This window comes from Polyodon spathula, chromosome 16, assembly GCF_017654505.1.
Source record: "Polyodon spathula isolate WHYD16114869_AA chromosome 16, ASM1765450v1, whole genome shotgun sequence".
NCBI classification, from domain to species: Eukaryota; Metazoa; Chordata; class Actinopteri; order Acipenseriformes; family Polyodontidae; genus Polyodon; species Polyodon spathula.
The window spans coordinates 5911777-5928895 of NC_054549.1; the positions used below are offsets into that span (position 1 = coordinate 5911777).

Here is a 17119-nt window from a genome sequence, read left to right on the forward strand (position 1 = left end):
TAAAAAACAGCTCTTCTCCTTATTTTATTGATGTAGAGTAAAAACTTTCATCCAACAAATATTTTAAAAGAATAAGGTTGATTAATACTTCAAAAGCCATTTTTTAAATAATGTATTTTCCATTGGAAATACTCACTTGGACACCTTAAGGTAAATCCTTAGACAGTATAAATCAAACTTGGCACACAAACTCTTACTTACAGTAGCAGTGTGCACTGCTCACGTCTGACCAGAGAACACATGGCAGTGAACCCAAACGATCTATTCAGTGTCAGCTCCTGCCCTATATAAGACCGCTGCGCCTAAACACCATCTTAGTGCAATGTGCTGAAAATATTCCTGACCCATGCCGTTTTAAACACTTCTAAACCCGGCACGGAGTGCCACTAATCTGTTGTTTAGCTCTCTGTTAATCAGATATGTTAGTGACAAAATCTCTAGACAAATCGGTAGATTTAGCTGGTATCTGTCTGCAGACTGTCTTCCATTCGCAGCATCGCGATCCCCCCTCCAACGTCTGAGGCCTCCTGCTTATCGTTTTAAAAAGTGGCTGCTTAAGGAGAACGCATCTCCCAGCACATGCGAAACCATTTTTGCTAACAGACGCCTCCTTTCAAAACCCATAATGTAAGCATAATTTTAATCATATAAATGGACTTAAGGAAAAACACAGACTCCTGCAGACTCTGTGTGTTATCCCGTCCTATCTGCCACCATAAGATGCGTTAATCACACGTGCAGCGTGTATAATAAGTTTAGGAGCTTAAAATGAAATGATTATGGGTTCTTTAATCACCCCAATCAATAACTGGATGTCAAGTGCAGAGGACAAGCTTGGATAAGAGTCATCTTAAAAAGATATTGGCAATAATAAAAAAAAGGATTGCTACTGCAAATCAAGTGTTAAATACTTCAAGCGTATTACTAGAGCTACATATTATAATAAGCCGTATTCAAATCATTTATTTCATACTAAAAAAAACATCTAGGAAAGATATTCTTTAAGAAAAGCAAGAGTTATTATTCCAATTAGAAAAATATTTTTCATTGTGGGCTGCTTTAATACGACTGTCAATGACTCATTCACTGTGCATGCAATACATAACGTAAGCTGCCAATCTTATACAATGACAGGGTTAGGAACCCCTACTGTAGACACAAGGGCTGGTCTGGTCATGCTGGGGAGAACATTATCAACATTATGCCACCTGCACAGGAGTGCACTTCAAACAGCTTTGGGGTCGCTGGAGCACCACAGGGAGGGGCCCACGTAAAATATGCAGGTGCTCCTAGTGAAATAAACTAGAAATCTGGGCTCAACATTTCTCTTGCATTGCTTGGGAAAATTTGCAGCGTAAGAACCCTCAGTCCTGCTAGATACAAATTAAAACATGCAAGCTTCTAAAGGGGAGAGCAACGCTTTACATGCAAAAACAAGCAAAGGATGCAAAATGAACAGTGAAACCTTAGGTTTTGTAGCTGGGGTTATACTGAAGCATAATGGAGAATAAGCAACAGTTAGCCAGGATTGAAACTCTTTATGCTGCCTGTCTGTAGCTCTAACTACTAAGCTGAACTTGGGTTTAAAGATTAAAACTGGGATATTCACAGTGCAAGGCTGCACCGCCATGATGTCCTGTCAAGTACTAAGAAGTGTGTCATAGGGGTATTTGATCAAAATCAGATTATAACGCTGATCCCCTTAACTAGCATAATGTTATAAAATACCGGATTATGGGTTAATATTAGGAAGCATCTCTCACAGGGTAATGAAAAAACAAAACAGCAGATATTAAAGTCTTCTCTGTATGGCAAAAGGAATAAAGTACTAAGCTGCCTTTTTATACAGGATCCCAAGCTGTTCTTTAATACGCCAGCTGCAGCACTTTATTACAACCAGAATTCTTGTTCGCAAAATGCAATTCACAAACCCAACAGGGTAATAGATAGCCATCATGCTTGTATGCTGTAAAAAAGAAAAACATTTCTTCAGACCAAAAAAGAAAAACATTTCTTCAAACCAAGTCTGGTTACCAGGCTCTTGTCGTTTGCAAGACAGCATCCCACAGTATACAGTAATTATAAAGCAGCATGGCCAAAACTACAATTCTACAATTACACAAACACAAAGAACCTTTTTAGAAATAGCGTTATCTGTTGCACGTACTGTTTTATAACAGTATCTGGAATATACAGTGCAATGTAGCAAAAAATTAAAGTACTGTCTCTTTAAATTCTGTCGATGCAAAAAAAAAATGTAATAGATTTATTATTGGACCAGTTAAAGCCCTAAAAGCATCTCCTGGGAACAGCTATTGGCAGCCCCTTTAATTAGTTTCCGAAGCTGCTGCTGCTCCTCTAATGATTGTTGAGTTAATGTCCTGAATCCCTCAAATCAGCAAGCACAAAAAAACATGAGGAAAAAGACTATATTGTAAAATAAATCACTGGGCGAAATAAGTAAAAATGAACAGACATACAGATCCAGATATCTGTGTCTCATTACACCCTGATTTATATTAAAAAAAAATGGTAAACGATTGACTCTTGTAGTCCATGTGCACCGACATCTGTTAAAGAGAAATATTAAAATATTAAAGTCGGACAAGATATTGTAATAAAGTCCTGACTGGCTAGACTGCAGAAAGTTACAACAAAAAAGGCAAATGTTCTCTTGTGCACATATTTTAAATAGCTTTTTCTTTGTAATATTTTTTATTAATAAAAGGGAGATTTTTTTATATATATATATATATATATATATATATATATAAGCCGACTATTTCCTGTTTGATTTAAACATACTTTCACTGTGCTGCCCCAGTTTGTCCCTCCTCCTGCTGTCGGGCTGCTAATGAGAGCGCCCGGACGGTCAGACAAGGTCAAAATCTGCGTCAAAGCAGGTAACACCCGGGTCCCTGACTCAGCAGAGGGGGGAAGGATCTGGATCAAGGCAGTGACAGCTAAGGCCGATCAAGCTGTGTTATCACCATGCACACCATGAGAAAATCTTCATAATCACATCCTAAACTGTCAATACCCTTCATCCCAAATCAACCAGCGCACATAACGACCTCAATATTAACGAACCTAAGCCTGTTCATAAAGGAGGTGCAGGCAGTGCTTGTTTCAGTAACTTGAGCCCATCAGGTGACTGAAAAGATTTCATTCCACTAAATTATGTATAAAGACATTTCCCCAGGATATACGATCCAGACAAATATGTAATACCCGGCACTTATGGACACAACTGTTCTCCTGCTAATGCAACACATATGAAAATGTATAGGATTTCATAGCACTGGCACACTGTGTTGCATCTGTTACTAGTCTGAGCCAGGATTTTCCCTGTATATGACCTTAAAAAAAAAAAAGAAAAATAGCTAACTTAAATATGCATTCTCTTTTTCTATATAGGCAAAGGGATTTGGGTCTTTTTTGTTGTAATTGTTATTTATTTTGAATTTTAAACGTTTGTTGATTTATGTGTAATGCTTGCTAAAAGCATTTGAACTGCAGTGTTGCAAACTGCAGTCCATGTCAAACACTATCATGGTCACATTGCCAAGCCAGCGTACCACAACTGTTAACAGCAACTGGATAAGAGAGTGGTTTTGTACCCCTGCCATATCAACCAGATCCAACGAACAACTGGCATTAAGACGCTCTAAGCATTAGTGCCCAGCCCATGCAGCCCACTAGAAAGTATAATGAAGCCACTAAACTCATTTCACTTAGGACCACAAACAGCCAACATGCACAAAAAAAGAAAATCAATCTCTCAGAGGTATTTTCTGCTAAAGGTAATTGAATGTATTCTAGTTTAGTACAGTGTTGGGTGCTGAGATCATTAGTTCTCTCCCAGTATATCTGGAATGGTTTACTATGGGCATATTCACAGCACAGCTCAATGGAGGCCCTCACTAATAGCAGAAAATTAATTCTTTCCATTTTTCTCTCTTTCTTTTCTAATCCCATCCCTTATCAGTAACTCAGAGCTGGGCCACATACCCAGCTGCTGTTCCTCTCAGTTGTAGTCACAATAACAGACTGTTTCCCTCGTTACCAGAAAGCACGGCAGCCCACTTACAGTCCTCACACTGATGTTTCCAACAGCAGAGCCGATCTCACGGGCAGCCAGGCACCTTTTGTCAGCGATAGCCATAGTGATGCGGCTTTTTGAGTCATCAAGGGGAAAAAGCATTACAAACTGAAAGAAGAACAGACGTACATAAACCTCTTTCCTCAGCAAAAGCAATGGCTTGCTAATGTGAGGCACTCAGGGGTAGATGTACTGAGATGGGCCAGTCGCAGCACAAACAAACCGCAATATGCATTTCTGTTGCAACAATTCGCAAAAGTATACATTTTGTCGTATGTACGAAGAGAAAATATGTTAATAAAGAGAGCCGCACTATACCAATTTAAATATTTGTTGTGTCATCTTAGCGAGGCCTGTTTTTCGAATAAATGACGAGAGGCAGACACGTGAAACGCATTTATAAAGCTCAATGTATTTTAAATGTGTAAATCATTGCATCAAAAAAACACTAATGTGTTTTGGGTAGTCTACACATTACATCATGTAAAAAATATAAACCTGTACAGTACAAATTTGTACCAGTAACACAAAATAAATCATGCTGCTGCATTGTGCACATTGGTGTACACAATTATTTTAGCATGTTTTAATAATTATCATCATCATCATCATCTTTTCCTACTTGGTAGCCTGAACAATTAACACAAAATGGATCATGGTGCCACACTGACAAGTTATGATACTTACAGGAAGAGAGTCAATTCTCGTTAATACAAATTGTAAGGGACCAGCAACACATTTCTATTTCGTCAAGGGTTTTTGCATTAACAGTAATTTGCATGGAGTACGTTGTGTAAAAATTTATAATTTTCAAGGTGATATTTGTGCCATTTACAGGTCGATGTTCGTATGTGTACATGTAAAATAAGATAAAGCAGTTCCACGTCAACTTTAACACGTGTTAATTGCGTGTCATTTCGGTTTTCAAATGTAAGGACACCCTGCTTTCAAACAAATGATTACAGGGATATGTCTACAACCAGGATGTCAAAGTCGACCCCCCAAACGCGCAGCGTACAATCAACGTCAGATTGACAAACGGCTGTTGCAACCCGTTTTGGTGGGTCTACACAGCTTTAATGATGTCATATAATATCGAAAGGTTTCCAACGAACATTGTTATCCCCACCCCCTAAGGGACGAAAATCCTTTTTGTCATAAACCCATATGCACAAACGAATTTGCTTGAAATGCATTGAGCACAACTTTTTTTTTTTTTTTTTTTTTTTTTTTTTTTTTTTTGCAACACATTTTTTTTTTTTTTTTTTAAAATTTTTTTTTTTTTTTTGCGGACTGGGAAATGCCAGCAACAATCGCGACTGTTTAAAACGTGCTTTCAAAAAGTTCTTAAAGTGTCGCAATTGCCGGCAGCTTTAGTGATTTTTTTGTTTTTTTTTTTTTTTTTTTTTTTTTTTTTTTTTTTTTTTTTTTTTTTTTTTTCTTTTTTTTTTTTTTTGTTTATCTCATTATAATATCCGAAATTTTTTTTTTTTTTTTTTTTTTTTTTGAACCCTCATTTGCTCTATCCCCACCCCCTTTTTGTGAATGTCCGCAGGAACACCCAGAATTCCATATTCATCTAAGGCTGAACCGCAAAGAAAAACTGCTGTTGCAAAGCATTTCATAAAAAGTCGCTAACAGCATTGTGCTTGTTTAGTACATTTCACCCTAGACTTCCGACTTGTTTGAGACTATTGCGAGAGGCGCAACACTTTAGTGCATCTGCCCCTCAGTGTTCTACTGATCTGATGACAAAGTAAGAAAAGAACAGGGCAAGAACAGCCAAGCCACTACTCTCGGGCCCTGTTGCAAGTAATAAAAGCCACTCCTCTTCGTTTTTTTTTTCTCCACGCAGAGAAATCTTACAGCTGTTCCACCTGAAGTGTGACTGTTTCAGAATGGTAATAATTAGCTGTCTGATAAAGGTAGGCTACAGGGAATGCAGTGCTGTGCGTGACACACAAACAAGCAGCGTGAAACAGTATGTAAAGAACCTGACAATGGTACTGTAACTGTACAGCTATTGCCCAAAGTTTTGCAAATCACCCTATAGAATTAAGTAATTTTGCTTCAAAGTCGAATGAAACCAGTTGAATAATGTTGTCTAATAAAGTTACTACAGGGAATGCAGTGTAACACGTGATACTAAAAAAAGCAGTTAGGAACAGTATGTAAAGAACCTCTTCAAAAGTTCTGTAACCAACCCACTTTTATTTCTCAACCTCCCTGCGAAACATAAACCAAATTGCTAAAAAAAATGTGGCATGTTGAAAATATTACGTGAAAATATTGAATACCGCTTTGTAATTTTCCAGTTGACTTGCAATATCATTTGGTAGTTTATTTGATTACATAAAAAAGTTGACATGTTTTATAACGCTTCATAAAAAGGTGTGCATATTTTAAAAAGCTTTTTATACCAGTGCACAATTTGCCCCATTTTGTTTTGTTGTGAAAATAACCAAAACACACTGATGCTAATACTAGTAACTAATACTAGTAACACTGATACTAAAAAAACAGTTAGGAGGTGGTCTTCAAAAGTTCTTAACTTTATTTCTCTCTCACTAGATTTGGAAAGTTTTATGTCACTTTTGTAAAACCGGTGAAAACTTGCACAGTGGAGTAAAAAACATAAATAGATTTATCAAGGTCTTTAAATCAAGTTCAATTTGCACCCTTTGGGGTAAATAAACTTTTAGGCAGTTCTAAAATTAGAACCGCTTCAGCGCACATCCAAACCTTTACATGAACCTTTTTAGTGGACTGTTACTTATTCTGCAACATTAAGAGTTTGCACACTGGTGCAAAATTGCACTTCGGAATAAAATACCTCAACAGCATGTTCTACAAAACAGCTTTTAAAATACCAACAAAACACAGTATAATTTCTACCCACCTAACCTCTTTTAGCATCAGAGTTTAAAAAACTTTCCTTAAATCTGAGGGTGGGAGTGGGGGCGGAGGCGGGGGATCCCCACTTGAAAGAAGCAGATTTCTCATCAAAGGGACGGGGGAATCCTTCCTATGAGGCATTCTTCACGTGGGAGTAGTCATGAAACTAGGTCTTTTCCATTTGACAAGACTTCGGTAATTTCCCTGCTTCCATCTAAAAATAAACATGAAAACTCAGAAGATGATCAACAGCAGGGTGGCAGATACCAGATGCTTCAAGGGCTTCCGAAGAAGTAAAACGGGGTAAAGAATCAGATGCATTTCAATGTGTTTGATACAAAGCAGCACGATGTTATCGACTGTGTTTCCCCGTCTACTACAATTACACACTCAAGAGCCCTGAATACCAAGCTGTGTTCAACAAAACCATTTTCAGTAAACCAGTGCTACTCCGGAACGATAGCTCTTTAGTCACTTCAACTCTGTTGGTTATCAAAAGTACAGGATAAGAACTAAGTTAGCTATTTCTGCTTTTGCAATAACGCCTAATCTTTGTATGCATGATTTAAAATTATCGGATCGCCTAGCGGCACCACCATTGTTTATGCAACAACATGCATGGATCTTGACAACCGGCTCAGTTTTTATCAGATGTAAACATAAAATCTTAATAACACCATGAAAATTATCCCTTAATAAAATGTAGAGCAAGGGGAAAAAATGGTTTGCTGGAACTTTAATCACCGCTAGAGCGTTTTTTTGTTCTTTTCTCCCACATATTTTGGCCTTTCAGTTTTTGCAGGGATTTACCACTTCCTGTATCCTAAATCCTTTTTTTATTAGGAATCACTGCCAATTATAAATGCATGCATATGAAAACGGAAGACAGGCTGTCAATTCCAGTTATAACTAGAAAAAAAAACTGAATAAAGGACAAAACACTGAAGCCCACAAAATAACAAGTGCTTTCCCCAGGGTGTCCTCGGCTCACTGCACACCAGCAACCCCCCGTAATCTGACCAGGCGCATGCGGGCTTGCCTGTAAGCTGCCCAGAGCTGCGTTGTCCTCTGACGCTGTAGGAGGCTGCGTGGCGAGTGTGCAGCATGAAAAGCAGCGATCAGCTGACGGTACACGCTTCGGAGGACAGCATGTGTTCGTCTTCGCCGCTCCCAGCGTGGGGATGGTAGCGGTGATTTGAGCCTAAAAACAATTGGATATTCTAAATTGGGAGAAAATAATACAAATAATTGGCGACTGCTAAATAAAAAAATAAAACATTCCTTTAATATGTAAATTTTTTTTTTTTTTTAATTACCGAGAAGGTTATTCACAAACGCAATCTCCTCAAGAGCCCCCGGTTTCACATTCCCTGTGCCAGTAGAGCAGCGTGTGCTAAACAGCTCAAGTATATAAAACCAAAAACTAAATCCAGTTCTGCACAATGCTGGACCTCTGCTGCACAGGCACAGTGCTACATCCTGTAACCAAGGATACAGCCTGGTCTTAGAACACAAGCTGCTTCTCTCCAGGTTCTGCCTTAAACACCATTTAACATCAGCCATTGGGTGCAGGGCAGCGCCAGCGGGCCTCTGCGGTTTGGAGTTCAGCTCTTAACACCCCACAGGCCTGTAAAATGCAGACAGGTTAAACCCTTCTTCCGACACGCAGCTAGATTTATAGCAAGGATTTAAGAGCTGGTGTCCGGGTAGCAGTACAAGCTCAGGGGGATAAGGAAAGAGTGCTCTACACTCGAGCACCCCCACTTCTACAAACACTCATTTTTAAAATTGAACAGAATGGCATTACATATGGTCTGAAGAGAGAACAATAAACATATATATTAATAAAACGGATAAACAGCCTACATAATCTTTTGACATCTTAAGAAACGAAACCTGTGTCCACGGGACGTCCCAGCGTCAGGAAGTAGAAATGATTGAAGCTCAGTTATTGCTCCATAAATAGGACACGTAAAAGATTCTGTCAGCAAATTGTAATTGAAGCTCTGTAATATTATGTGTTCATTGGAACTGTTCAGGCAGGTTTTCCTTCTTCCCCCCCCCCCCCCCCCCTCTGTAAAATAAATGATAAATAACTCTGCAGACAGTTTCAAGCGGAGAACCTTGGCATTTAAAACCATCAGCGCTATATTGTCCTTGATCTTCTTGCTGTACAGAATGCTGTCACCTTACCACTGAAATAAGCTTACATGTTACACACTAATGATCTAGATATGTGTAGACACTTTAGCAGCTGTTAGTTATTATTGTTTTCGGTCAACACAGTCATTTCATTTCTATATTCAAATATATTGTGAAGTATTCTGTATGGTTACCCTTTCACTGTGTGTGTGTGTGTGTGTGTGTGTGTGTGTGTGTGTGTACATGTATATGTATATATATATATATATATATATATATATATAATATATATATATATATATTATATATGTTTATATTATATATATATATAAAATAGATACAAATATATCTAGATACTGTAGCTGTAACCAAATTTATGTTTTTATTTAAAAAAAAAAAAAAAAAAAAAAAAAAAAAAAATTTAGAGTTACTTTATTAATTTTTTTTGCAATCCGACAAACAAATTCAATTTGTACAGACCCCTCTGCATCTCACTTGCTGGTCTAAATTCAATGCAAATCGAATTTCATAGATTGTACATCCTATTATCTTCTCCAGCCAGCCCTTTATTTTCCCCATCGTACGGTCAAAGAACAGCTTCTCAAAATGTGCTGGAGCCTCGGCACCATACAACTCCCGCCGTCTCCTACAGACGAAACCCAACGCGATTAGTGCCAGTAAGTGTTCGGTAAATTCATTAACATCTTTACTTGTGAGCAACAAAGGTGTTTCGAAAATGAGCTTAACAAGGTTAGCCACGGTTTTAATGGAATACTGCTTCCTCTATTATTCGATCACCCTGACATTCAAAATTGTGTGGTTCACAGACGCTGATGGGTTCATGCGTTTCAAAGGAGTGTGTCAAGTGAAACCCCACTGTGTCTTTACTTCATTTAGCTATCTAAAAACTCGCTGCAATTAAGAACAAGTCCCATGCGGAAAAGGCAGTTTATTATTTTTTAATAATATAAACTTCTAAAAACGCCTTAATGACTTGCAGGTACACAGAAAGGACAACAAGATAGATTTTTATTTTTTTTTAAAAAAAACTGCTTGTAAAAAAAAATCAGACAAATAACGGTGATCAAGAAACGCTTTGCGCTGTAAGTCATATATTCTGGCCTACTTTCTGTCTGGTTAACAAACAAATTCAGCAAACAACATAATTCTGGCTTCCGGAGTATGTTCTTTTTTTTTGTGTTCAAGTGTTTTTCATCTCATAGACCCGGCTCTATCCTATTACCCAGCCCCCCCACCCCAACACTGCCTGCCAGTTATTTATTCCGCCAACAGGGAAGCCTGTTGTTTCACGGTCTGTCATTTTAATCTTGGGCTATTGCTAACAAATAAGTAGCCATTTCCTTTTCCTACCGACCTTTAATCCTCATTAGATCAAACGGAGCTTCCTGAAGTCCTGGCCTACTTCCAGCCCATACTCAAAACAGACCATCCCAATCGCTGCTTTCCCCTGCGTTTCGTGTCAAAAGCCTGCATACGGATTTATGTTTATTTATAACACATTAATACTTCTCATCTCAGCCTCTACCTGAATGTAATACAGAGTTTCTTACTAGCACTGCTTGTGTTTCTATTGCGTGAGCGGGGACAGGTCTGGTTGAATATCGTACGCAAACATATGGAGCGACAAAATAAAAGTAAATCTAGGTTCGACATCCCCTTTAAGAGAACCATAATGCAGTGGTGATTTTAGCCATTTTATTAAATGATTGTTTTTTTATTATTTATTATTATTTAGAAATAAATTAAACTGTTAGCTTTCAATTGTCTTTTTATTTGTTGTTTACTAAAAAAGATTAGAGGATATGACTTGACTCATTCATTGCAAGTAAGCATAAAGTTATTCGTTTAGGACGTTGGGAGGCGTACGAGCTTTGGGGAAGTTGGCTCCAGTTCAATAAGTGCAAAACAGCATGTTTTCTAATGACACTTTAGTTACAAGATTACGCATATTTCCAAAGCTCTATGTATGCCTCATAAAAGTAATTCTAGGATGTGTACTAGATTAGTAAGGGCAAGTTTTGAGAAACATAGCATTTGCTTTTGGTAGGACTACGGGAATTGGTATTCAAATGGATTTCTTCTGTAGGCATACCGCTTTATCTCTCTGATTTGTCAAAAGCTGCATAATTAAATCAAGGGCTCAATGTTGATGAGGTGAAGGAAAAAATGTTTAACCTTTCCATCCAGACAGACAGTTCACAAGTTAAAAACCTGGGTTAATTTTGATGCTGCCAGTTACGGCAAAAAATTGGCCGCGTTGCACAATGAGTCAACCCCTAAGCCAGGAATGCTGACCCTGATGTGGGGCAACCGTGACAATTGTGTGGTGTAGCCTGTTTGTACATAGTATACCTCTTCGCAGGCTGAGATGAGTGTGACTAACGTTCAGATGATCCACAAGAGGTCTGTTTGTAGAAGTTCTGGATCACCACGACCAATGCTAGCCATCCTTCCAAGGCAAGCCGGGTACACGGGGCTCCTTTTTTAATAGTTAACACCCAAAACAGAAGACAAAATTTAGTACAATAGCGTGTGAGGGTTAGATACTCTGCAGCGGACACGGAGAGTTAAAATGGAAGAGAAAGTAACTTTTGTATTTAATGTACTCAAGACTGATGCTCGGCTCAAAGTCCACGGGAGTAGTTACTGTAGATGAGTACACAGCTGTTGCTTTTCTGGTCTGGGAAGTAATAGTTTGTGGATTGATTGTACAGGCACGTGGAGTGTAGGTTTAAATGTTAGTGTGGTTGTATTCTGAAATATTGGATGTGTCAAGCAGTTGGAGGTAGTTGTTTGGATACGCATGTGATGCTGAGTGACGTTACTATTCTCCGGAGTGCTGTTTGAGCTGCGTGTGAATGACTCGATCAAGACAGGAACAGGAATATGAAAGATTGAAGAAGGCAAGGTCCCCAGATCTCCTATGCACAGGGATTCGGATGCAGTAAGAAATTTGCAGAGTTATTTCTTGGTAGTTTACTTTTTTTGAGTTGGGATTGTGCTGCTTTGGGAAGTTGGCACAAATAAGAAGTGCAAACAGCACTGTTTATAATGCATTTAGTCTACAAGATTACGAATATTTCCAAAGCGTCTATGTATGCCATCATAAATTAATCTAGGATGTGTACTAGATTAGTAAGCAAGTTTTTGAGAACATAGCATTTGCTGTGGTAGCTAAGGGAATTGGATCAAATGCATTTCTTCTGTAGCATACCTGCTTTCTCTCTCTGATTCTGTCAAAAGCTGTCATTAATTAAATCACGCTCAATGTTGATGAGGTGAAGAAAATGTTCTAAACTTTCCACTCCAGACAGAAGTCTCACAGTAAACCTGGGTTAACCTTTTGATGCTGCCAGTTAACGCAAATTAATTGAAAAACCCAGGAATCGTTTAAAAACTTTTTCAAAAAATTTCAGACAGCAATGCAAAGCAGGGTAAAAGGGCTCCTTTTTTAAAGTCACACCTCGACAAATGTAATAACCGCGATGGAGTAAAGAAAGATTACCTCCTTTTCATTATACTGATGTGGATATCGTCCTCCTGTTTTATTTCAGTGTTGTCACCATTTGCCCTTTCACTCTCTTCACTCTCGTCGCTGCTGAAGATTGAAGACAGCTCTCTCTTAGGGATTCGGGTTGGGGGTAGTGGGATCGTTCTCTTCTCCGCCAAGCGCCCACGATTCTGAAAAGGACATTTTAAAAAGGGGCACAGGGTCTCAGCATGTCATCTTCCACTCAGCCCTCCTACAGATCACACATATACAGCCTGCAGGTTTCATTTGAAAGCCTTGCATTGATGTTGTACAGTATGGTAGGCAGCAGAAAGCAAAGCCTCTGTTGTCATTTTGTTTTATGAAACGTTTACTGGGGTGTGTTCACAGTAGTAGTCTCACTCCAGTTTAGGCTAATCTCTGAAGACAAAAGAATTTTAAAAAGTTACCTGAACTAACTAAAACACTTCAGGTAAACATTTTAAAGAGAAAACGTTACTGTTTATTGGAATGGCCATAACATGCATTATTTCTATTAAGGCCTAGATAAAGGTAACAGCAGCTCAGCAGTTACTCTGTGGCAAATGAATCAATACAAATACAGCACAGTGACTAAACCAATAAAAGAAGTACACTAGAGACAATTCTTATGAAATGCAATGTAAAATGGGCAATGTTGTTCAATTGAGCACCTTGAACTCTCTTGCACCTCTAAAACAGCAGGCTCTACTATTTATTTGCAAAAAAGTACCAAGTAAATACTTTTGAAAACATGAAGATACTACCATATAAAACATTTCTTCCAAAATATTGGGATTTCCACTTCCAATTGACAGAAGGTGGAAACCCCAGCAGACAAGCACACAAATTTGCAGCCTATAATAAAATCACTTTATGGTCATTATTGTACTTTTGAGACAGTTACTTACTCAGAATGACCGACCTGGGACCTATAATACCAGGATTGATTTACTACCATTCATCCACATGCTGACAACGCCTCAGTAACTAGAGCCAGAAGCGATCAGCAGAGTCCTAATGCTAAACAAATAAGCCAAGTACAAAAGTATTATATGCAAATCAATTACAATCTTTAGTCCAACCGTCATCAAACCGCCTTAAAAGCTAAAATCAAAGCAAATAACACAAGCGCTGTAAAGGGACAATTCTACTCTATATGGTGTACACGTCAATAACAAGTTGCTAGGGTGTAACATTGCTCCAATCCAAATAAAAAATAAATAGACATTGTATCACTATTGAGAATGCAATATAGATCAAATTCCATTTCTTACAAACAATAAAAACACACACACACACACAGTATGCTTCTGGTCTCATTTTGACATTTGATTTATTATTCAGCCCTAATTCTATTTTATAACACACAAGAAAGACCCAGAGTGTTTTTCTCTCTAACAGAGGGGAATGTGTCTACTGATCTGCATTGAAAGTCTTCTCATTTACATCACTTCCTCCTACATGATAGAACTTTATTAAACTTTTGCCTTGGAGCGTAGCCTCACCACGTCACCTTAAAAAACCTCACTGCTGCACATCCAGCCCTTAAGCCTGACACAGCCTCCTGCTCTCATGATTTGCAGATGAGGGAGATGCTCTACCTCCTGCAAACTTCAAGATTCAGTGGGTCTTAGTGCCCACTTTAGTTGGGGATATAGGCAGTTTACCCCACCCCCCACCAGCTTCACTTCTTTAAGTAAAGGTGCAAGATTAACATGTTCTTTTCTTTACGTCACGCCCCAGAAAGAAAAAACAAGAGAACTATTCACCCTGGGGCCAAAACAAAAAGAAAAACCCACAGGGACAGGTCGATGCAGCTGAACAGCTTTACAAGCAGGGAGGCCGAGCCACATTTTGGAACAGATTGGCTTGAAGCTCATTCCTGCCGTGTTCTGAGTGGTTCTCTGCGATGCAGAGCTCCCCAGCCTGGCATGTCCTCTAGGCTATTTAATGACAGGAGTGGAAGGGCGAGGGAACAGAAACTCTAGCCAACAGTTAAAACAGGTGCAGCCCCAGCAGATTTTTTTTTGAAAACTAACACACACACACACACACAACACGCCAAGGATGTTCATCTATGCAGACTTTCTACAGCAGGAATACTGCTTAAAAGTAAATTGCTTTACAAAAGTTTCACTAATCTAGGAAGCTACAGACCCTGGGACAGAAAGGATGTAAACATGCCCTTTTTATTTTATTTTGGAAATGCAAAATCTTTTCCACATCTGAAGGAAGTCACTCATTTGTAGCTGTTCATTTCACTGCAAGATTCTGCAATCTCAGGGAGGATTAATTTACACTTCCAGAAGGCAAGACTGTACAGCAGGGCTTTTAAATAGCTCTCTTTAATAGGAGCTCAGTCAATGGGGTTCTGTAAGCAACATCCTCTGTAGTTTTATAAATGGTGAAACCTCAAAAGGCTCACATGGCAGATAATAGCTTCTTGTGGTGTAAGCGTTCTTATTAACAAGGCTTAGCTGCATTTCTTGCTCTAATTAAACCCACATGATAAATGACAAGCATACCAACACAGTCCTGGATGAGGTCTTCAAGAGCGGTAGCTTGTTAAAGTCGAAATAACAAAACTGCTCTGATGCCCCCTTGACCACGGTATGCAATACGCCCTTTCTTTATATTTAAAACCAAAAGAGAACCACCAGTGTGGAGTAAATCAACGGGATTCACTTTTCAGCCATAATGTGATAATTAATCATTGAAAAGAGGGTTACATGTATGTCTCGCATGCTTTTTTCATTTCTGCACCTTTATGTTTCTGTAGCCACGATTCTGACAGAAGAAAAGGTTGTTTTTTTTTTTAATGAAATGTGAGCTATTTCCAGTGTATTAGTAATTTTAAAGTTTTATTTGCATTAACTTAGATAATCTTTATTTTTTTTTTTTTTTTTTTTTTTTTACGTTTAGAAGAGGATTAGCTACTTTTTCATTTATAATAAATAAGCCATTTTGATCTTGATATATTATGTCGCGTTAAAATCTGACATATTTTCAAAGCATTCAACTCCAGTCTTTCACGGACTCTTATTTTTTGATAGAGGCAACACTGACTGTTTATTTTACAAAACTGGAAACAAACAGCTTAACATGATCTAAGTTCAAGCTGTGTGTGTTTTTTTCTCATTTTGCAAAATGAATTTTTCTCCTTTAAAAAAAATAGGAGTTAATTAACGAATAGAGGAAACGCTTCGAAAATACAGCACTGCATGTATCATCACAGCACACTTTAAAAATCAGGGTTTTTCTTCAATTGGTTTCTACAACCAATCACACGCCCTATTAACAATCCAATAAAAACCCTGGACCATGATTCCAGCAGCAGCTCTGGCGACGATCCGAGGAGATGAGCGTCATGTAAGTGGATATTTTATAAGCATGCTGGGCTATGCTGTGATGGGCTGGCCCATAGGTCATAGCTAGGGATATGAGCTCTTGTCTACTACACAATAGCTCTGGTAAAGTCCCAGGGGCTTGAAGCATATTCAGTTATGCACCACTTCAATAAAAAATGGTCCTAACAATCCAACTGTACCCCCAGGAAATAAAGCTCCCTATAGTCTCTTAGGTGAGAAGTAGGATTTGGCAAGATGTGTAAGAATATACCCACACTACTAGTGTTATCAGTGTGGAATAAGTAATTCCCACATCTTACTACTAATTAAAATCTGCTTTGAAAGAAATTAAACACCTAAAGTGCATTTGAACGACACTAATTAAAAAGATGACCAGGCCATTTTCAAAATTCAGCCAAAAAGGCTTTTTACATCTATACGGCCTTAACCACTTCACAAAATTTGTCAAGTGAATAATTTTTTTTTTTTTTTTTTTTTTTTTTTTTTTTAAGAATCTGGAACAATATATTCAATGGTTTTGAACCTTAAATCTAAAGCATTCAGATCAGACAGAAAACACAGTTCTAAACAACTGATGTTGTGTTTCTTCAGTGAGAACGAACGTGTGTGTGTGTGGGGGGGTGCCATATTCCAAAACAAGAGACCTTGTGAAAAGCAACACTGAAGAGGCAGGATGCTCGGTACTCATTCCATCACCGAGAGCCAGTGACTGCTCTAGTGAGGGGGAGCTGCCCGGCCACCGCCCACCTGCCTCTCCTCTCCTCTCCCTACAATGACGCACCGCTGGGGGTGGCTTCACTCTATTTCCGGCAACACTTCCACCACAGAAAGACTCTCTAAAACAGAAAACTAAAACCAGAATTAGCTACCCACACATGGAGACTTTGCATTTATATATTAAAAAAAAAAAAAAAAAAAAAACAACAAACAACGATTACAATCTCAACTTGGTTTTGTAGTGTGTGGTCAAACGATTTGACAGACATGGAAAAAAACACGAAAAAAAAAAAAATTTCCTATAGAGCTACAAATAGGCCCGCTCACATTTTAAGTACATGCAAAAGTTGTCAAGTGGGATGT

General features: G+C 38.4%; 1 protein-coding gene across 10 annotated transcripts in view; it reads right to left on the reverse strand.

The window, feature by feature from the left end:
- LOC121329037 (sterile alpha motif domain-containing protein 11-like) overlaps positions 1 to 17119 on the reverse strand; it is a 58619-nt gene that overhangs the window by 26913 nt on the left and 14587 nt on the right. For all 10 annotated transcript variants that reach the window (XM_041274288.1, XM_041274293.1, XM_041274284.1 and 7 more), the window contains exon 3: positions 12666 to 12841. In XM_041274288.1, coding sequence (XP_041130222.1) covers positions 12666 to 12841 — 176 coding nt within the window. The remainder of the gene's footprint in view (positions 1 to 12665; positions 12842 to 17119) is intronic.